Source organism: Cebus imitator, unplaced genomic scaffold, assembly GCF_001604975.1.
Source record: "Cebus imitator isolate Cc_AM_T3 unplaced genomic scaffold, Cebus_imitator-1.0 Scaffold19, whole genome shotgun sequence".
Classification (NCBI taxonomy): domain Eukaryota; kingdom Metazoa; phylum Chordata; class Mammalia; order Primates; family Cebidae; genus Cebus; species Cebus imitator.
The window spans coordinates 9,454,857-9,477,920 of NW_016107334.1; the positions used below are offsets into that span (position 1 = coordinate 9,454,857).

Sequence of the window (23,064 nt, forward strand, 5' to 3'; positions counted from 1 at the left end):
CATACTTCTTGTATATTAAAGTCTTACTGAGTCAGCTTTTATAATGAGAGTGGTTGTTAAACTTGTAAGATAGACCTTTTTCCACCTATGAAGATGATACAACCTATATCCTCACTAGTAGTGCAATTCACATATGAATTCTTTTGGCCAGTGGTGGTAATGGCTTATGTTGATGCATCTATACAGATTGCCGTGGTCCATATTAAGTTAACAGGATAACAGTAATGAAGATACTTACGTGGAGCTTCCTATGGGCCAAAAATATCCTTAAATGAGATACCTGTAAAGCACTTTGTAAAAATTAAGTGCTTTACAGGCATCTCATTTAAGGATATTTTTGGAATGCCATTTTTTTTTTTTTCCTTTTTCACTGTTTCTTTTCAGGCAGTTGTATTAATGGGAAACAGACTGTTTGATGCCCGTTTACTCATTTGACAAATATTTGAGGGTCTTCTGTGTGCTTTGCAAGTTGATCTTATTTAGAGATTCCTAATTCAGGCCAGAAGAATATTCTTCCCATTTTTGGTAAACCACTGAGATATACTTTTACCAACTGAAGATTTTATATATATTTATAAAAACTTGGAACAAGTTGGTGGTAAGGTCCTGGACTACTTAGCCATACTTAGCCATCTCATGTGGTTGAGAACATGAGAAGATGGAGGCATAAACAGTTATAACTGATCTATTTTAGAGTGTTTTCTAAAGTTCATGACCAATATACTTCAGAGTTTGTGTCATTATGTGACACATTAGAAGGCTTAATTCGTACTTCTTGTATATTAAAGTCTAACTGAGTCAACTTTTGTTAGGAGAGACACAGACTCTGAAAACAATTTCCTTAAGGCCTATAACGTGACTCCACCTATTTCCATTTGGGTATATGTTAGTCTTTAAAATCAGCAGGATTTTACTTTCACTATATTACTGAAATATACTTTGACAAAGCCTTGAGTATATTAACATGGCATCTTCAGTAGATGTATTCCTCTTCTATTGTATCCAATATACAAACCCTTTGAGGATGTACTGTGAAGAAGAATAGATGCACTGTACTGTTAACCACATCTGTGTAGTCTGTAGTACAAGGATTCACACGTATTAGGTCTGTGGAGTTAGATACAGTATGTTTTGTGAGAGTACTATAAAATTAATATAGTATATTAAAACTAGTTGGTATTTGAATATTGTTGATTATAAACAGGTAGCCATGGTGCTCTTTTCTGTGTTTCAGTTTTATTTATAAACTTAAATCCATCTGTCTTTGTTCTGTCTCATTTCATATTAACTGTTTTTAAACTAGTTTTTTAAATATGAAATTTTAATTTTTAAACTTTGGTTAGAGTTGATAAAATTTTATAAATTATTTCTATACAGCTTTTTTTTAATTTGTACTTACATATTTTAAATTGCATTTAGGTATTTTAAATTAAGGTCTATAATATCTTGAGGATGTTATATCCCCTCATTAAAAAAGCTTAATATATGATAATGCAAACTTAGACATTAGTAAATTAAGCAATTGCCATTAGGGTAAGATTCATAAGAGACTTCATAACTCAATTTATTTGAAATGAAGAATGACATTTCTGTGTTTAAAATACATCTTATTTTAAAATGTTTTCACACTGTTTTTCAGTACTGTATTCCTTACAAAAAATGAGTTTTATAACTTTATTTCCTATATTTTGTTAGGTAATATTCCACACAGTATGTTATCAAAGGCCTATATCTTATCTTTTCAAGTTATTAAGCATTGATACAAAAATAGGTGTCAGACTTTTGTTTGGTCCTGTAAAACGTAGTAATTAATTCATATGTATGAAGGAAATGTTATAACTCTTCAGTTTTCTTTTTAGTAAAATTAAGATTAAAAATTACGAACTGTATTATATAATTTTACAGGAATATTAGATATGTCCTAGAGTACAGGAAGCTACGGATGGAAATTACCAACACAAGCAGTTGCCGTTGTTCATACACATGTATATGTGTGTAATTTGAATTTATACTAAATTAAAGCCAGAGGCTTTGGGTTTCTGCAAAGGTAACAGGTGAGGATTTTAGCAGATGCTACCTAAAAAACACCTGAGATTACTTTTGTGTCCATGTTTTTTCCTGTCATTTGGCAGAACTATTGAAAACACTAAATATTCCTGCTCATTATATTTTTAAAATAGCCATGACTTGATAACATTCTAAAATCATTTGTGTGGCAATTCAGATTATTGTGCTGTCATTTAAGTATGTATGTGAAAGGGTCATGGCCATTTATCTCTCTTGTTAATATCTTGTGAACTATTCCCAAAGAGAGGAGCTTTTCACCATATGACTACTACAGTACTTAAAAAAAAAAATTATTCTTGCATTATCTTATTTAATCTTCATATCCAAGGTAAGCTTTTTCAGAAGGAAAAATTGGGATGCATTTTAAAATGAATTGTCCAGAGTCATGTAGCAATTTAGTGGCAGAACCAGGATTAGAACCCAGGTCTGTGACATTATTTCCCTTTGCTCCCTAGTTTACTGCATCCAGTGGAGCTCTGGAACATTTCACCATAAATAGATAAGATTTTATACATATACCAATAATGTATAATATATAGCAATAAAATTTTCCTCAATGTTGCCCTTATTTCACAGTTGAGGCAATGGAGGCACAGTGATAAATTAAGTCAGATATTGATAATTTGGATTCTGAAGAAAGAGAAAATCTGTTTGAGTCTTAAAAATCCCTGCCTATTTTCAAATTACAAAAGAATTTGGAAGTCATATCTAAAAGAAGGGAAGATAGGGAATCAATATAAGATGCATCTATCAATTAGAAAATAAAAGCGGATGTTAGTGATAATGATCATGCTTGAGAGTACATTATTTAAATTCAGTGGTCCTCAAAATGTGTAGTACCCTGACCAGCAGCATCAGCATCCCCAGAGATTTCCTAGAAATGCAAGTTCTTGGTCCCACCTTAACTTTACTGAATCTGCAACTTTTGAGATAAAGCCTAAGTACTCATGAATTAATTTGAATTAACTTGCCTTAAGTGCAGTTATAGACTAAATGTTTCAAGTTGACAGTTTCTTGGGAGTGATTGTCTGGCTTTTTAAACATTTTTATCCTCAAGAATATCCCCTGAAATAATTTCAAACAGTAAGCAAGCACAAACTCATTTTTTAAACCCTCTGAAAAGTAGTTCGAACTAGTGTGCAGTATTGGTGTGAATTGCACCTAAGGAGCGCATTTCTAGTGGGTTATGTTTCAGTTCAGTTCTACATGGTTATAAGAGCTTGTGCGAGGGTAGTTTCTTTGAGGGGTGCTTCTTTAAGGTGTGGTGGGAATGAGTTGGAGGTGATAATTGGCTTCTTAGATGAACAAAGAAGAAAGTTAAATGACTTACCTCCTAAGATCATCTAGTGCTGACCCTACAAAAGTAGAGGCATGATTATGCTTGGATTTTCTGACAGTATTACGTATAATATTCTCAGAGGCTTTTTGAGCCAATCATCTTTTCTTCCCATGTTATAGATGAGGAATGTAACAGACAGGGAGTATTTAAGAGGCTTGCCTGATGTTTTACAGGGCTGCAGTGGAACAACAGGGAAAGGGAAGAAAATAATGAGACATCTGAAGATAAGACAAAGCTTTCCTCCACCTCCAGTCCCCTACCCTGCTCTTTTATTCCTAACAGAGCCTGAAGCAGCAGGATGATGATTCACAGGGTGAGGCACACAATCCTCATGGCCCTCCTCCTCTTCCCACATGTCACTGCACCATCACCTCACACAGCAGTTACCATAGCTCTTGTAATTTCAGTTTTACTACTTTTATATTGTTATGCATTTGAATATTATATATCGTACAATTATTGGTTTTTATTTGTGTGCTTTTTATAAGGCACTGTGCATCTCTAAGTGTGGTTTTTCTTGTCTTGAGGTCATATTTTTCTCCATTAGATGTTGATGTCATTGATAAACAAGTGAGAGTTCATGGAGGGAGGAAAAGAAGATAGATATCACTTGTATATGTAACTCACATTTCTGTAATACATTTTTTGTGATTATTGATGGATACCTCTGTGTTCTTTTTATGTCATATGTGTCAGGGATTGAACATTTTATTAATAGTACTTACCATCAGATAAAGTGTTATTTTTTCTCCAGAAGATATTTGATGCTTTGGTCAAATTTTACCAATGAGAAGAGGAGATAAAGAGGATTGAGAAAGTGATTAGAGAAAACTTTCTCTAGAGGTGTTATTATCACCAGAGTCCTTTAAAGCAGCAGTCCTCAACCTTGTTGGCATCAGGGATGGAGACTGGGAGTGAGAGGGATGGGAGCAGGGAGTTGGTTTTGAGATGAAACTGTTCCACCTCAGCTCATCAGGCATTAGATTCTCATAAGGAATGCATGGGTAAATCCCTTCCATGTGTAGTTCACAGTAAGGTTCATGCTTCTATCAGAATCTAATGCCACTGCTGATCTGATAGGAGGCAGAACTCAGACAGTAATGCTCACTTGCCCACCACTTACTTCCTGCTGTGCAGCCCGGTTCCTAACAGGGTCTGTGCCCCCAGGGGTTGGAGACCCCAGCTTTAAAGGATATGGTAGGTGGAAAAGAAAGATGCTCTAGGTTAGAAGGCAGCTTATGTGAAAATTAGGAAATGAGACACTGCAGCTAGTTTATGAAGTAGAAATCAGCCAAGTGTCACTGTAATATAGTGTGAAGAGTGGACTAGCTAAAGACCTGAGAAGTAAACCAGATCCTCATGAGCTATATAAGGCCCTTCACTCTATCCTGCAGGTTTGGATAGCCACTGGAAGAGCTTAATAAAATAGCTGCTTAGGTTTCTCCTTGCATTTCCCATGCAGTAAGTTATGTTAGAACTGCATGGTAATTTTTTGAAGGGAGATGAAGGAAAAGGAAAAGAGGTAAAAATATTGAATGTAATAGTCCTACATTTTAAATTTATTGTATTGACGTTTATCATACTCTGTACCAGGCATTGTGTTAGACACTGGGAATATAGTGGTAACTGGCCCTATTGGTGCCTTTTTCTTAATAAGGTGATATGCTAGCTATTTTATTATCTTACGGCGGAAGTTCTTTTGTTAGATACACTTCAATATCAATTTAAGACCCTTAGAATGCCAAGATTTTTATGTTTGTCATCAAATATTAATCATTAAGCATATAAATATTGTAAGATGTTATACTGCTAGTTGAGCCAGAAACTCATTTAGGGCAGAAGATACTAGGTGCGTCCTGGGTTTCTCAGTGTTCTGTATCTGCCTCTAAAGTAACTTGTATATAGTCTAAATGATATTTCAGTTCTCTTGCATATAGATGGCTAATGCAGACATACAGTTTTGTGATACCTGGCACTTCAAACACAATTTAAAATTAAGGAGACAGCTGTATAGTTTTCATATTTATTTTGAAGTTATTTTTATGGCTCTGTTTTCAGACTCCAGGGATCTAGATTCTACAGAAAGATATTTTCTTGCATAGATTAGTCATAACTCAACTTTTTAATTTACAGTTATGCAGTCAGTGTTGTACTGGTAAAAAAATTCCAAATGATGGTATGAATTATATTTTAGAAAAGGAGATATATCTTGTAATTTTGTAGGTTTTTGTTGGTTGATTTTCAAATTTGTAACGTGTTTTGCTGATTATGCTAAGGGTATTTTATAAAAAATATTATTATATGTTTAGGTAATTGATACGAGATTATGTTTTTTTCCTCAAAGAGTGTTTCTTGTAGTTTCTCATTTTAATTCATTTGCAGTGAAACGTGAGAAGGTAAGCCTTCCATATTGTTTTTAAAATATTAGTGATTTTTAGAACTTGGTAAATAGGCAGCTACATGCTTAAGCCTTCTAGAATAAACCAAAGCTTTATTATACATGTTGGAATTTATCTCTTGTAATTGAGTGGAGAATATTTTTCTGTGATGCTTTGTTTTTATAGAAATTTTCTTTTCAAATAACTGGTTTATTTTGTGGTAATTTCTGGGCTTAAGTGTTGTTTCCAGAATCTATCTCACAAACCTTAAAAATGTTTATGCTCTAAGAAAAGAACTTAGAAAGTAGCAAGTAGTGTTTGTAGAGGAATTCAAAACATTAGCTTGCTTTTTTTTGTGCCATCCATGTTCATATAGGATTATCCCACAATAGTATATAATTAAAACATTTTTATTGTGGTTTCCACATTTGTATAGTTGAATTAAGTTTTTAAAAATGGTTTTGTTACTTTGGTCTGTTAAAAACCTATAAATTATGTTCTGTAGGACAGTATAAACTAACGTTTTAGATATTTTGTGAAAGTTATTTGATATTAGACTCTCAAATCCTATTTAATATGTCACTTATTAGTTATTTAAAGTAAATATCTGTATTTAGTATTCTAACTAGCATATATTTACTATATTTTCATTTACTTATTGAATGCTTAGTGTTCTGGGTTAGTAAGCTCAGTGTTTAATAGAGCAGAGAGAACAGTATTAAATTTTTAAATCTTACTGAGTTTTGACTATCAGTTAAAGTAATGTATGTGAAAGCATTTTGAAAACCATATCATATTAGTTAGGTTGCTTCCACATGCAGGCAACGGAAGATCTCACTGAAATTGGTCTTAAAAATAGGGGTATTGGTTATGTCATGTAACAAAAATCTCAGCAGTGTGGTAGAAATTAGGCTCTGTTCAAGTGGGCTCCGGGTGTCTGCCTTTGCCCACGTATCAGCTTTGTCTTCACGCTGGTTTTTTCATGGTTGATAAAATGGCAGTGGCAGCTCTAGGCCTTCTATCTACACATAGCATCATCTAAAGCAGCACTATCTAATAGAATTTGTGGTAATAGAAATGTTACATATTTGTCCAATATAGTAGGACTGGGTGTAGCTATTGAGTGTGTATTGCAACTGAAAATCTTGAGTTTTTAATCTTTTTAATTTTAATTTAACCACATGTGGCTATTGGTTACTATATTGTTCAGCCTCAGTGTAAAGTATCAGATCAGTTGTGTCCCAGAATCCGCAGTAAATGGTCTAATATTAACTCTAATTGTACTGTTTAAATCAGTTACCTCTCTATCTCCCACTCTGAAAACACTAAACATGGTGGTAGAGAAAGGATAGAATGTCCTGATTGGCTTGTTCTGGCCAGATGTTATATCCCTGGAATTCAGACAGCGTGGTTATTTGCGTAGGGATAGTCACATAGTTCATAAACTAAAGTAATTCAGACAGTGTGGTATTTGCATAGGGATAGGCATGTAGTTCAATAGAACAGAATAGAGAGCTCAGAAAGGTACCCATAGATACATGGTTAATTTATTTGTGACAAAAGAGCCAAGCTAAATCAACGAGAAAAGGACAGTCTTTTCAATAAATGGTGCTGGAAAACCTGGATATCCATATTTTTTTTCTCTAAGGATATAGCATTTACCTTACATCATTAACAAAATTTTTTTGGAATAGAGGGTTTGTATAGGGGAATAATTGAAGGTAAAGAAGAGACAGATTTAATGTATTTGATAGATGGTCTTGAATACCCAGCTGTGTTATTTACTCCTTGTCCAGTAGGCATTGAACAGCCTTTGGAGGGATGTTTAAAAGTTTTAAGTAGTCAAATCATTATTACAGGAATTAATCTGGCAGCAGATAAGCAGCATTTTAAACGAAGTGTGTAGCTTTTTAAAATAAACTAAATTATCTCATCTACTATGATAGGTTTTTAGTAATACTGAAAATTCTAGAAAGAGGAATGCAATTCCATTTGGTTTGAATGGAGAGGGGAGATTAAAGTGAAGGGTTAGGCTGTGTTCTAAGAAATATATTGACACATCATGCTTTTTAAAAATTGATTTATAGAAAATTTGAGTGTATAATTTGTTTTTTTAATATATATATATATATATATATATATTTTTTTTTACCTAATAATGCTGTGAAAAGGGGTTTTTTATGTTGTAAAACAGTTGGAAAACTCTGATTTGTTTCTCTGCTTCATTTAACTGATGAGGAAGCTGCGTCCAAAGAGAGCAAGAAGGACTGTAGATCCTTTGAGGCAAAGACTTTGCTAAGGAACACTAGTATTTTTCACAGTGCTCCGTCCTTACGGAGCACACAGCTTAATAATGACCTATAAAATGGAACTAAAGGAAGTGTTGTGTACTTCAGCATTCACTCATTTGTGATACTCTTAATTAAGACTTCATCAAGTTTTACAAGATCTAGTAGGGACAAAAATGTAAAATATGTTTAAGTGAAAGGAACACTCAATCATAGGAGGTGACTCTTTTTACTCTGTAATACTGGAAATGATGACTTTATTTCCTTATCTCCCCATCCTCCACACCTGCTAATATATATTACTTCCAACCTTTAGAGAAGTAAACATATGTAAAAAGGTAAGAATAGAGGCCTCTCCTTTATTGCAGTGTATACATTCTTGGAAAATCTTGTAAATAGCAAACCGTATGCAGCTTTGTATTCTGCACATGAACACAAATGATAATTGGAGAGCTATCTTGAAATGTTCATTGAGGCATATGAGTGTAGCTAGTGGCCACTAGGGTGGGTCCTGTAAATACACGAAATTACTTGAATAGAATTGCTGGCAACACTTTAGTTAAGATGGGACTAGTGCATCTTAGGACAATATATGATTTCCAATGTGATAACTATTCATGATCATAGTATACATTCCCAGAGCTTTCATTAACCTAATTTATCACATTAATACTATAGTAGTACTATCACATTACCTTATATCTTTATAAGTCATTGCTCCAGACATCCTTGACTATTATGTGAAATTGAATGCATATTTTAATTACTTATTGAAATATGGTAGACATACCTGAAATTTTTTTTCTCTTCTTTTAAATGATACATAATTTGCATACCATAAAATTCACCAGAGTAAATTACGCACTTCAGTGGTTCTTAGTACTCACAAGTTGGTACAACTATGAACACTAATTCCATAACATTTTCATCAACCCAAAAAGAAACCCAGTACCTATTAGCAGTCTCTTACCAACTCTTTCTTCCCCTGCATCCCGGCAGCCACTAATGTACTTTCTGTGTCTATGGATTTACCTATTCTGGGAATTTGATATAGATGGAGTCAATACAGTATGTGGTCTTTTGTCCAGCTTTTTCACTTAGCATAATGTTGTTTTCAAGTTTCATCTGTATGGTAGCTATATCAGTACTTCATTCTATGACTAAATAGTTTTCCATTTAATACTATGAAGTTTGTGTACAAGTTTTTGTAAGGGCATAAGTTTTCATTTCTCTTGGGTATCTAGTTAGTAGTAGAATTTCCTGGGTTTTGTGGTAAGTTCTGTTTAACTTTTTGAGGAATTACCAAACCCTGTCCTATATCTCACTTTTAAAAAAAATAGCAAAAACATCAACAAAAACCAGTAACACAATAACTTTGTGGATTTTATTAGAAAATGTTGTTTTGTTTTGTAAATTTGGGTATTATTGGGCTAGGTTATCTGGATCAGCTCTTCTGCTGAAGACATCTAAAAATACTAGATAAACTGTAAAAACAAAACAAAAAAAACAAAACTTTTTTGCATTATCGAAGAGCTCTCAAGGAATATGCCAGGCCAAAATTTAAGAGAGGATAAGATCATAAAGGTAAAGAAATATTTAAAACTCTGGCCACCCTGAATCATTTGCCTGTCTGGATAAAAATTTGTAGAACTGAGATTCAGGTTCTGATAGATTCAGAATCAAAGGGAAAATGATCACTTCTAGGTTTATGTGCCTAATAGATATCCCCACATGCCTTTAAGCTGGGCCTTAGGAAAAGAGGAAAATGCACTGCCTTCTCCTACTCCGCAAGGATTGCAAGGAGAGTTATTTAGTATTGAGCAGGTAGGGGAAAGAAGAGAACAAGAAAAGAAAAAAAAAGAGAACATATCCGAGAGGTTGTAAACCAAGTTACCAGCATTGTATGGAATCGTAGTCCCAAGTATAATACAAGACATTTAAGAAAACTAGGGCCCTGGTAGCTGGGGGAAGCAAATTTATATCCTTTTTGAAGAAAGGCACCTTATTCTGTGCATTAGTAATCTCTTTTAACCTTTCAAAACTATTGGACATCATACAAAGATGACCAAGCATATAAGAAAAAAAGGCACAGCAGGATACAGTAGAAAATAATTCCTATATATTTCAGATGACATTATTAATGTACATTATGGAACAGTTTCACTTTCTGTGTTTTAAGAAATAAGCTTGAAAATATCTGTAGGAAACAGGAAGTTATAAAGGAATTGACATATCAGACTTGAATGAAATACTTCAAGATGTGAAAAATATAATAAACAAAACTAATGCAGTAGACATGGTAGAAGTAGATTTTCCATAGCTGTAGAGAGAATTTGTGAACCGAAGATAGAAGAAATTATCTAGAATTCAATGCAAATATTAAAAGGTGGGAAACATCAGGAAAGGTTTAAAGAAAAGGAGAATCATGTTTAGAAGTTCTAGCCTATGTTTAATTGGCATACTAGAAGAAGGAAACAGAATTGGATAGAGGCAATATTTGATGAGATGACAGAATTTTCTAGGATTGATGAAAGCCCGCCATCCTTAGATTTAAGAAATTCAGCAAATCCCATGCAGAGTAAAAAACAACAAAAAATCTCTATATAGAAGAAAACAAAGATAAGAAAAACGTAGAGACTATCCTCAAAAGGATGCTGTTTCCAAATAACAAATGAAATCTGGAGTCAATGAAATGATAGCTTAAGTGTGCTATAAAGGAACATAGTAGAATCCAACTTAAAGTTGTATACCCAGAGAAAATTTCAAGAGGGAAGGCTTAACACCTGTATGTCAGTGTTACAATCAAACCACCTACTGCTTTGGAAGAAAGGGCCACGACCAAATCAGGCTGCCATGGTAAGAAAGCAGTCTTCATGGAGTGATCAGATGCCCTCTACAAGCCTCATGTGGACAATGATCTGTCTAGTTTCTCAGTAAATATCAGCACCTAGTAGGGTACTCTGGATAAATTTTGTTGAATGAAAGAAAAAGGCAAATTAACATATTTATTTAGTAAACAAAAAGGGTTAGTGAAGAACCAAGCTCCAGGACTGTTGAAGATAGACTTTCTTTTCTTTGCAGTGCACTGAGAATCAGCTGTGTCTCAGCATTCGTTTATGTGTGGAGATCTAGAACAGAGTTACATTCTCTCTGGTGACAAGCTGAGACTACCTGGCTGCTCAGTATTCAGCTCCTGGGAGACAAGGGCCTCAAAAGCGTTGGGGGTGGGGGTGGGGCAGGTAGGGAATCTTATCACCATTTGTTGGGATTTTTGCCATCAAACTTAGTAGTGTCTTAGAACTGAATAAGATCTTAGAATTCAGAGAAGCCATAGCCTGAACACCACATACTTGTCACTGAGGAAGATAGGGATAATAAGATCATAGAGGAACTGCAGAGGAATATGAAGACAGTGCCTACAACCACCACATACACAGTAAATGTTATCTCTTCTCAGTGGTTGAAGTTGTTCCTGATTACAGCTCTCTTATCTGTTCTCCCTTTGATTTGCTGACTGATGGGTGCAGTCCATTTAACAGCTCAGTATAGTATATTGGAAAGAGCAATAGACTTAGATTCTAGTCCCGGTTGTGTTACTTAACAGCTAGCTGTATGTTGAGGTGAGGTGGGGGATGAGTACTTGGATCTCTGGATCTCTTTTACCTTTTAGTGTTCTCCTCTATGAGGGTGGAAGATGAACTAGAGGATCACAAAAGTACCATTTAGTGTTCTGTTCAGTGGATATTTTGACATACTTTTTTGAGTATATAATCTCAGAATCCTATGCCTCAAAACTTTGATTCATTGGACAGATTTTCAGAAAAATATAATTTAACAAATGTAATAATAAAAAAATAGAAAAATTGAATATTCTTGTCAAGTTTTCCACAAAATTGCAAGTCCCAATAGCTTCATAAGCAAATATTAGTAGATTTTTAAGAAGGAAATAATTCCAGTATTTCACAAACTCCTCCGAAGAATAGTAGAACAAAGAGCTTTACTTTCCTTACTATCTAAAGCTAACCTAACCTTGATAGCAAAACCAACTAGAAGAATTGCAAAGAGAATAATTAGAAGTCAGTTTCACTGAACATAAATGTGAAAGTCTTCAGCCAAATATTAATCTACTTCTTTGTGTTCACATATTTTTTGTGGGAGACATTGTTATTTTCAGAATGACCGATTTTCTCTACTGTTTGGGCACAAAACTAGGCTCTGCATTAGCCTCCGCTGTGGTTAGGAGTGGCCTTCTGACTGACCTCTGGCCAAGGAAATGGGAGTAAAAATGATGCAACCTGCTTCCAGGTGTGATCAGTAAGATACTTCCTGCATAATCCTCATATTCTTTCTTCCCTGTTTGGCATCCTGTGTGCTAAGAATCCAGATGGGAACCCTGAGATCCTATATGTGGAACCATAAGATAAATGTCTTTGGGGGCTCCGAATTTCACACAGGGCTCACTGAGAATAAGACATCCTTCCTGGGCTTTGTATGAATAAGAAATAAAATTTCATTGTGTTAAGCCACTGAGATTTATGGATTTATTAAAGCATCTAGCATTACTTACACAGAGATTAAATCCAGCAATATGTAGAAGAGGTAATATATCATGACTAAGTTGGATTTATCCTAGGAATGTAGAGTTATACCATATTCATGGATCAGAAATCTCATATATATCTGTGCCACATAGATAATCTTTATGGAGTTGACGAAATATCAATCAGAATACCAAGAAATTCTTTTTGAAAGAATTTCAACAACTGATTCTAAAGCTCACAGAGAAAATAGGAGAAGACACTGAAGAACAAGGTGAGAGGGTTTGCACTACAATATATTAAGATAAATTTTAAAGATATAATAATTAACATACATTGGCAGTGGCACAAATACCAAATGCCAAACATACTAATGGAATAACAGCTCAGAAACAGAACCATGCATATATTGATACTTAATATATGTTAGAGGTGGCGGAACAAACTCCTTAAGCAGTGGTGTAGGGACAATTGATTATCCATATGGAAAACTCAGGAAATTGAACTTACCTCAGATTTTATACAAAATTACCTCTGGGATGCTTATAGACCTAAATGTAAATGGGAAAATTATAAAGCTATTTACAGGATAATATCTTCATGGTTATGAGGTAGGTAAGATTTCTTATGTAAGACATAAAAATCTCTATCATACAGTTAACTGGAAAGGAAAAAAATTGATAAATTTGACTTTAAGACCTCTTCATCCAAAGATAAGTTTTCTTTAATGCCACATAATGGGAAAATATTTTTACAACTATAAAGTTAGCCGAGGACTTACATTGACTACTTATAAAAGAATTACTATAAAACGATGATCAGAAGGCAATCAAAAACTTGGCAAAGTAACTTAAATAGGTGGTTCACAAAAGAAAACATCTGCATGGCCAACAGATACGAAATGTGCTTAATTTCATTAGTTCGGAATGCAAATTAAATACCACAGGTAGGAATGCACATTGATACAATGATTTTAAAAGACAGTTTGGCATCATCTAATATAACTGAAGATCCACATATTTTGCAGACTAATACTTCTGTTCCTAAGAATTCATACCCAAGAGAAATGTGTGCAGATATGCAGTAGACTGTCTACTAAATGTCCACAGCAGCATTTTTATAGACTCAAAAGATTGAAGCTTCTCCAATGTCTGTCTGCTGTAGAATGGATAAAAGGTTTTTTTTTTCCAAGCCGCATAATAGAATATTTAGTGAAAATGAACAGGCTGTAACTGTGTAACTCTGTGGAGGGATCTCATAAACAGTGTTAATGAAAGAGGCAAGACTGAATAGTATACTGTGTGTGGTTCTATTCATATATCATTCACAAATAGGCATAGCTAAATTATATTTTTAAGGATATGTATATATGTGGTAAACCTCTAAAGAAAATCTAGATAATTGTCATCACAGAGTTAGGATGTTATTACTTATACAGGTGAGTGGAGAGGGTGATATGATGAAGGGAGATAGGGAGTGTTCTGACTTCGATCTATTTTTTTGACCTGATTGAAATGACTGAGGTTTACTTTATAATTATTTGTTGAATTTTATGTAAGCTTGTACGTACCATTCATATTTCACAATTTTTAAAAATTGTTTTTATGTGTTGTCAGAAGCTAAAAAGAGTAAGTATATGTTTCAAAATTGGAAATATTTATAATAAGGGAAGAGAACTTTTCTCATTTTTAAAATATTTTAATAGTCTAGTTTCAATTTCTTGAAACTTAAGACATGATTTCTTTTCTTTTTTTTTGAGACAAAGTCTTGCTCTGTCACCCAGGCTGGAATGCAGTGGTGTGATCTTGGCTCACTGCAACCTCTGCCTCCCGGGGTTCAAGCGATTCTCCTGCCTCAGCCTCTTGAGTAGCTGGGATTACGGGTGTCTGCTACAGTCAGGCTTGTTTCAAACTCCTGACCTCAAGTGATATAACTGTCTTGGCCTCCCAAAGTGCTAGGATTATACGCATGAGCCACCTCGCCTGGCCCAAGACATGATTTCTTTTTTTTACAAGTACTTGCTCATACTTGTGCTAGATTTACTGACTACTCAGCCAGCATTTATGGAGCATTTACTGCCCAGCTGCTTCACAGCAATGAGATTTAAGGTGGGTGGTCAAATCGTGGGTTTATTTAATTAATTTAAATTAATTCTCTTGTATTTAAAAACCATGCATTTATACCTTTTGAGTACTTTTAATTCTATAGTTTTCTTTGTAAGTGCTATGATTCTATTAGTTTGGAATGGAATTTAGCAATCATAACGTTGAGCATATGTTAATTTTTTTTTTCAGTTCTTGGAAGACAAGAGTTAAAAGTGCAGGCGTGGGCTTTAGCAAATACTCCAGGAGTATAGGCTCTTCATTCCAAAATTTAGTAGCATATGTCAAGATTCCAGAAAATTGCCAATCCCTTGGGATGTCTATGAGTTATTATTTAAGAGCCCATATGCTTTAAATATTTATTTAAACATATTTAGAAAGATAATCCTGATTTATTTACTCTGTAAACAGATGCCAAAGATTATAGTAATATACATATGTGCACGTATGTATATATACACACATTATCTACATGGTGTGTGTGTACATAAACTCAAAAACACAGAAGTGGACTGTACTAACCCTTGCCTACCAAGAAACTGAAAAAACTTTTAACATATGCTCAACTTTATAATTGTCAGATTCCATTCTAAACAAAGAGAATCACATGTATTTATTTAAAATTTTAGACACACTTATGTTCTATGAAAGTTTACATATATATGTGTGTGTGTATATAAAACATTTTATATTTTATATATAAAATAGTTTAACCATTTTATATGTAACATTTCCATGGAAAAATGTGTCTTAAAATTTTAACTATGTAATTTGTTGCTGAGTGTTTAACATGAAAGATCATAAGCTAAAAGAAACCCCCTTCAAATGAATTGCCCTGCCTAATTAGTAATTCATTTTGAAACAAATTTTTGTAAGTTTATTATGTAAAAGAAAACCTCACTTAGAAAAAAGTCTAAAGAGTATTTTTTTTCCTCAAGTGTCTCTTTTCTTTCTCTTTTCGACTCTTAATCCTTTCCATCTCTAATTTCACCAAGAGATTTAGTATATAAACCAGAAAATGAGAGGCAGATGCACAGAATCAGCCAAGTGGTAGCATATACCCAGAATTCTGTAAATGTTTCCTTGAATTTGAAAGGTAACGTTGCTAGTACTATATGAGAATGATAGGACATGTGACTTTAAAGATCTTTGCTGGAGTAGGTACCATTATTTCAGTCAGTTATCTTTGTCCAACAACAATAATTAATCATCACAACAGTAATTAATCATCACTTCGAGGTTTGAGACCCTTTCTGGATTCTAGGTTGTGGAGGTACTAGCCAGACTTGTTTTGAGAAATAATGTGATTTGGATAAAGAGACTAATAATGTGTTACCTGAAGGATCACTGACAGTTTTCTTCCTCACGCTTCTTTGATTATAAGGGATAGGAACTCATTTAAAGTAGTTCCAACTAATGAAGGAATTTATTCAAAGGATGCAGACAGATAGCATTCAAAGGAAGGAGGCAGGAGCACCTGGCTTTCTGAAGGCCTGACACCAGGAACTCCATATTAAGGGCTCCATGGTCTCATCTCTGCCACGGAGGCTGGTTTGCAAGATAACCCCTTGCAGGCGCAACTGATGATCTTCATATAAAAATGACTTGATTTAAAACAGGTGATAAATTCAAAGTGGTATTGAGGGGAACTGAATTGGTAACAGTTTATGGGACAGATAGAATGGAAAGAGAGAAAAGTGGGAAAAAAAGATATGTAAGAGCCTAGACATAAGATAGTATAGGGTTGAGTGAGTATGGGAACAGTAGAAATGGAAATAATCTCAAAATTTGATATTCCATGTGAATGTAGAGAGAGAACAAAGGGAATAAGGTTGACCAGGTTGGCAAGTCCAAAGATGAGCTCTGTTTAATAAAAGGTAACGATTTAATAAAAGGTAACAAATTCTGTCTCTGTTAAGTTGAAATAGAAATGTTAGTAAAATATCCAAATGAAAGTATACAGCAGGCAGTTAGGATTATAAGTCTTCCAAATTGCAGATTAGATTTGGATGAAGGCATAAAGATTACTGTCATAAAATTATAAAATGAACATACTGGATATTTTGATTCATTAATGAATGAGGGAACAATAAGATCATAAACAGAGGAGAATGTAACACAATTTATGTTAAAGAATGCAGAATTAAATTTATAAATAGAAACAAAACTGGTCAGTATCCACAGGGTGACAGTCAACGGTATTCCACAGGAAACAGTTTCTGCAAACAATAATTATTTGCAGCAACTACAAGTTTTCTGTAATAAGTTAACTAGATTAACTAAGTTAATCTCTGCAATGCTGTAAAATAGCTTCATCAAAGAAACAAGTGGATATAACTAACCTAAATGGAGGTGGTTCTGGTCGGGGCACTCACAAAATTTCAGGCTTTCACTGTTTTTCCTTAAATTGGTATGGAAATTTAAAACTCAGGAGCCTTCCTACTATTGGAATGTTTGATCAGCAGTAGATAGAAGGCTTTTAAAGTTCTTATTTAGGTAAAACTGGTTTAATTAATGCCAGACAACAAGCAAAACCTTCTGTTTTAAGTTAATTTGGGCATTTCCAACACAGAAAGAGTGTGGATATGATGTAGGGATTCCTTTTTCCTGGAAATGTTTTTAGGCAGTATGCTCTCCTCTTTTCCTGCACCAGCTTGTGTTTTATTTTAGATCTTAGTAGCTTCTGATGGAGAAGAACCTAGCTTCAGGAGATTGTGGGGTTTACTGTTTTAGACAATTAACATTCTTAATGCTATGATACAAATAACATTTTATGAATTGTCACAAGAATGTCTTGAAGATGAGTATTGAAAGGCCACAGGCCCTCTCGTCATATTTCCTTGTTGATATTATAACAAATTAATACACATCATTAAATATTAAAAAAGAAAATTTAAAGAACAGCATACTACTTCTTCCTTTTAAAAACCAGTACTTGCTCTGATAATAAGGTCTATCAAGGATTACTAGGAATCTCTTTTCCTGAGTTTAGATCTAAAATCAATGAATTGGGTAGTTTCACACTTGTAAGTGATAACAGTTTTTTATAAAGGTAATTATGAGTCTCAGATATAAAGTGGACATGAGTCAAAGATTTTAAGTCATTAATTAGGGAGTCTGAAAAAAATGTTGCCTTGGTAAATTCAAAGATCAGACAAATATATAAGCCCATCAAGGCCAAATGAATTTGCTTCATAAATACAAAACCTGGCTCTTCCACAGTTCAAGGAAGAAGTCAGTTGAACTTCCACCATATAGAATTTATTTGCACATCTACAAACACAAATAAATTGCATTATTCTGTTTTCTACAAGTTAACTTCTGTTTCTACAGAGTTGAAAAATAGCTCAAAAACCAAGGCACAAACCCCATAGAATCAAATTGATAACTTAGAAGAATGTGTTCTAACAATACATAGTTTTTAAAGATATTAGTTTTTTGGGATTCATTTAAAAGTATTTTACTATTCTTAAATAATTAGTGTAGAAAGGAAAATGTTAGCTAAGTTTATTAAATTCTGCATTTTGTACCATAAATGACAGTATGCAGAAAGTACCGGAATTGGCCCGTCACATTATGTTAAAATCATAATGGAATTTAACTTTGTTGTGACATAAATAGAAAAGTGGACATAAATAGAAAAATGATTGTTTCTAACAAGTGCTTAATGGACCCTTCAGAAATAAAATTACTTTCTTCTATAGAAGTAAACTGGTGAAAAATACAGGTGCATTAGTTTTAGGATTTTATTTCAGTAATCTTGCCAATTAAGACCTTTAAATTAGTTGGAACATGCACAGAACAAGGTGTATCAAATCAGCTTAAACTGATTAATAATTGTTCTTTAAATTTGTCTGTTTAGCCGTCTGTAATGTATGTTTCAGAATACATTTCTTTAAGAAAAGCAACTGGGATAAGTCAACTTAAATGGGTACACACCACAGAAACTTGAAATTGTTTTGGCACAATTGAGCTTTCTCCTTAAGTTTACCGGAATGATACTGAAAAACTGTCAGTTACATTATTTACAAGAAATAAAGTATCTTTGAAGTTCTGTTTACTTTAGAATGGATTATGATAATGACTAGTAATAGCTATAGAGAGTACACAGTGTTCACCCTCCTGATGCATTTTTCTACTTCTTCTTTGTGAGGAATAAGCAGATCTCTCATACTGGTGACCTTTGCGCACTGTGTTTTCCTCTCTGAGCAAGTGTTTTTATTGTCCCTAACTTGTGCATGAGAAAACTGAGACTGGCCTGGTTCTTATGTACCTCGCCTGGGCTTCTTAAAAGATTACAGCATTCCACTTGTTAATAATACCAGTGGCACAGGAGAAACTTCTACTCTTGTGCTATTTGGTAATGTGAAGACAGAAAAAGTCTTTTTATGGTAGTTGGCTTCTCAAAACAACTCTTCATGTTTTAGTGATAAGGAGACACAAGTTGCCTATCAAACAGAGGTACATTAGCTTATTATCTACAAAGCTGATAGAGCCTCTTAAATTCCCTCATGGTGACAGAAACCCCATCTGAAGTGAAGGCTTGCAGAGCTGGAGATAGCAGAGCGCTTTCCTTCGTCAAAAGTACAGGCAGGGTTAACCCTACTCTTAGAGTAAAAATTTAATGTAATTATTGAACAATGGCTGTCTTCTTCTTTCTCTGTCAATTAAAACATGGTCAAAGAAATAAGTACTTGATGATTGTCGTTTGTGAACATTTCAGTGATACGCATCACAGCTTACTAAGAAGAGCAAGACTATGAATTAACTAGTCTTAAAATAGATGAAAATAGGGGGGAATGTCAGAAATTTAGGTCTAGAATAAATCAACAACTTTATGATAAGATCTGTGTGTAGGCATCTATTCTATTTGTTCTGTTTCTGGGGCTTTGTAGGTTTTAAGAGTTCAGTGTGTTCCAGTGTTCTGAGTATCTACATGTTCACTGCTCATAGCTACTTGGAAAGATTTGGCAAGTAAATGTGTTACCATGGTTGGGGGAGGATAAATGCCTTTAACCTTTAGTGCTCCCAGCTACAGGACCTTTTATGGCCAAGCACACATCAAAGTCCATGAGATTACTTTGACCCATAGAGCCTAGTGCCATGGAGAAAATGTTGTAGAAATAAATGTCATGTTTGCTATATGCACATGCCAAGTAATTTAAGAAGCTAACATATCTACACTAATGATTGTTGATGATTCTTCATGCAAAATTTTTAAAAATCAAAGAGAGTAAAGTGAAATTTTTAAATAATTTGACTTTGGAGAAACTAAGAAAAAAATTACTGAATCTTAATGTACTGTGTTTACATTCTACTTCCTTCAAGAAGAAGGGAGTAAAATAAACATCCATAATTATTGCTAATTATGTTTTAAAGGATACTAAGAACTGCTATGAAATAATTTTCTTTAGATCTAATTTAAATAATCATTTATTGATGAACTTATCTAGGACTAGTTCAGTGATGAAGCTTTGACTTCGAAATTTTAACTTCCTAATTCTTTTCTGGAGTTGGCCAGAAAATCAAGAAGTCTCAGCCATTTCAGTAACTCTACTTTAAAATAAGACTAACCAGGGTTTTAAGAAGAAAGAAAGAAATTATTCTGAAAGTAAATGAATATTCCATAGATCTTCAAGCTCTTGGTTTTTAATTTATTCTTTTAAGTACTAGACAAGTTATTTCAGGATGACTTTAAGTTAAAAATAAAAATCAGAAATGCAACTGTTTTTTGCATTATACTTATCCCAAAAAAAAAAAAAAAAAAAAAAAAAAAAAAGTCAGTATAATCCAGGAGATACTTTAATGGCACTCTAGAAAATTCTCCAGAAGTCAAATCAGTGGATTAAATCAAACCATGAAATACACTCTGAATAACTTTTAAGTGCAAATTTTAAAAATATGTAAAGTCACTAATAATTTACACATTCTAATTAGGAAAGAGTCATTATAGACATAAGTAATTATCAAGTTTGAACGTTATATTTCAAAGTTATACAGGAAAGTGAATAATAGGAGTGAAATGATTGGGATATTGTGCTAATTCTTTCTGTTGAGTAGGATAAACTCTGGTAGGCAGAAAGGAACGTCAGTACATGAAGTTGCTGAAATGTTCAATTTATGAAGATACTATAACTTCTCAAAGCATCATTTTTATAGATTTTTATTTTTTTCATGCTTTGGTTATATCAGATAAATTGATCAGGCTTTAATCAGATTTGAGTTTTAACTGTCAGAGCAATGAGTAATTTAGTATTTTAAGAAGTTTAGAAAGAAGAATCCAAACAAGTAAATATTCCTTTTCTCTTAAAGAACAATAGGAGAATTAATTTTACTTATATCTAATATTTACCTTATTTGAAGAAGTAAATACATCTGTGATCATTTAGAAACCGTTTCAGTGGCTCTTGTATAATTCAATTCATTCCATCTGTGCTCTCTTAATAAATTTTACAGAAAAACTCATGGCAAGTTAGCATTATTTGTGTGTGAATTTTCCAATTGTATTTCAGACTTTAAGAAAGAAAGGCCTTAATGGTTGTGAGAGCCCTGATGCTGACGATTACTTTGAGCACAGTCCACTCTCGGAGGACAGATTCAGCAAACTAAATGAAGATAGTGATTTTATTTTCAAACGAGGCCCTGTAAGTACTTTTACTTTACCTCTACTTTTTATTTGTTGATCCTTTTTGTTAACTTCATTATTTAGGCTCTGAACAAGAAGGAACACAGAGGGTGCGACAGCCCAGACCCTGATACTTCATATGTGCTAACTCCACATACAGAAGAAAAATATAAAAAAATTAATGAGGAATTTGATAATATGATGCGGAATCATAAAATCGCAGTGAGTACTAAAGTATGGTTTGTGCTTTTATCTTGTGCATGAAGAGATTGACCAAACATCTTGTTGCTTATTTTTATAGTGGGTAATGACAAGTAGTAGAAGGGAAGAAAGGCATTTTATTAGTATTTTTTTATAAAACTTTAAGGTAAAATTCCTGAAGTCTTATACATGTTCAGCATCTTAAGTGTAGAAGTGAAGAGAAAACATACTGATCCAGACCCTGCCACTTCTTACCCCAATACCTTTGGATAGGGCACCTAAACATCTTGAATTCTTTCTTCATCTGTAAAGTAAGTGAGTTGGCTTTCATGGTTTTTAAGGTACCTCCCAACTCTAAAATTCTATGATTTATAATATAGAGTATGTCTAAAACTTTCCCTCTACTCCCATGACTTAAAAAGTTACATGTTCTTAAATAGATCTTGAGAAAGCAAAAGGTAAGGTAGTTAGGTTTGTTGCAAAACTTTTTCCTAAATTATTTTTAATTATTTGGTATAATCACTGTAATAATAGTAGAGCTAAGCTTACTGCTTTCCTGTTTGTAAATGTCCCCAAATCACTTGGCAACAATGCCACCAAACTTTTGTTCTTTTTTTTTTTTTTTTNTTGCTCTGTTGCCAGGGTGGAGTGCAGTGGTGCGATCTCGGCTCACTGCAACCTCTGTCTCCCGGGTTCAAGCAATTCTCCTGCCTCAGCCTCCTGAGTAGCTGTGACTACAGGTGCACGCCACCACTCCCAGCTAATTTTTGTATTTTTAGTAGAGGTGGGGTTTCACCGTGTTGGCCAGGATGGTCTGGATCTCTTGACCTCATGATCCGCCCACCTCGGCCTCCCAAAGTGCTGAGATTAAAGGCGTGAGCCACCACACCCAGCCAACTTTTGTTCTTTTCTTATGCTATAGATACTAAGGAAGAGCAGCCTGGCTTAATTTTAATTTAAGGCAGCAGTGTTCTTAAATTGATTGCAAAACAAATAGTGACTTTATAATTTCTGTATACTCATTCATCTAACCATAGTGAAAGAGTATTTGTCTTTGAGCTTGTGCTCCTAAACTTGATAGTTCTTCAGAAGAGTTCTCACTGGGAGCTCCATTGGCAAGAGCTACTTAAAATGGTTATTCTGGATCTAATTTTCTAATTCTGTATATGTACGTCAACCTCCCTTAAACAAATTAGTTTCAGTGCTGACATTTATTTTACCATCAGTTAATTCTCTCAAAACTATGCCCTAAAGTATGCGTGATGGATCATTTCTTCAGAGTAATTCTGTATTACAGGTTGAGTATTCCTTACCTGAAATTCTTGGGACTAGAAGTGTTTCAGATTTGGGATTTTTTTTTTTTTTCCTCAAAATTTGGAATATTTGCACATGTAATATCTTAGGGACAGGACCCAAGTCTAAACATTAAATTCCTTAATGTTTCATACACATAGCCTGAAGAAAGTTTTATACAATATTTTTCATAATTTTGTACATGGAACAAAGTTTGTGTACATGGAACATTG

The 23,064-nt window shown here is 33.9% G+C and overlaps 1 protein-coding gene across 13 annotated transcripts in view; it reads left to right on the forward strand.

The window, feature by feature from the left end:
* MEF2A (myocyte enhancer factor 2A) overlaps positions 1 to 23,064 on the forward strand; it is a 138,837-nt gene that overhangs the window by 73,203 nt on the left and 42,570 nt on the right. For 5 of the 13 annotated variants that reach the window (XM_037735024.1, XM_037735031.1, XM_017518593.2 and 2 more), the window contains one exon: positions 21,422 to 21,571. In XM_037735024.1, coding sequence (XP_037590952.1) covers positions 21,422 to 21,571 — 150 coding nt within the window. Of the gene's footprint in view, positions 1 to 21,224; positions 21,357 to 21,421; positions 21,572 to 23,064 lie in introns of all 13 variants that reach the window. The other 8 variants (XM_017518635.2, XM_037735042.1, XM_017518633.2 and 5 more) reach the window with 2 other exon arrangements.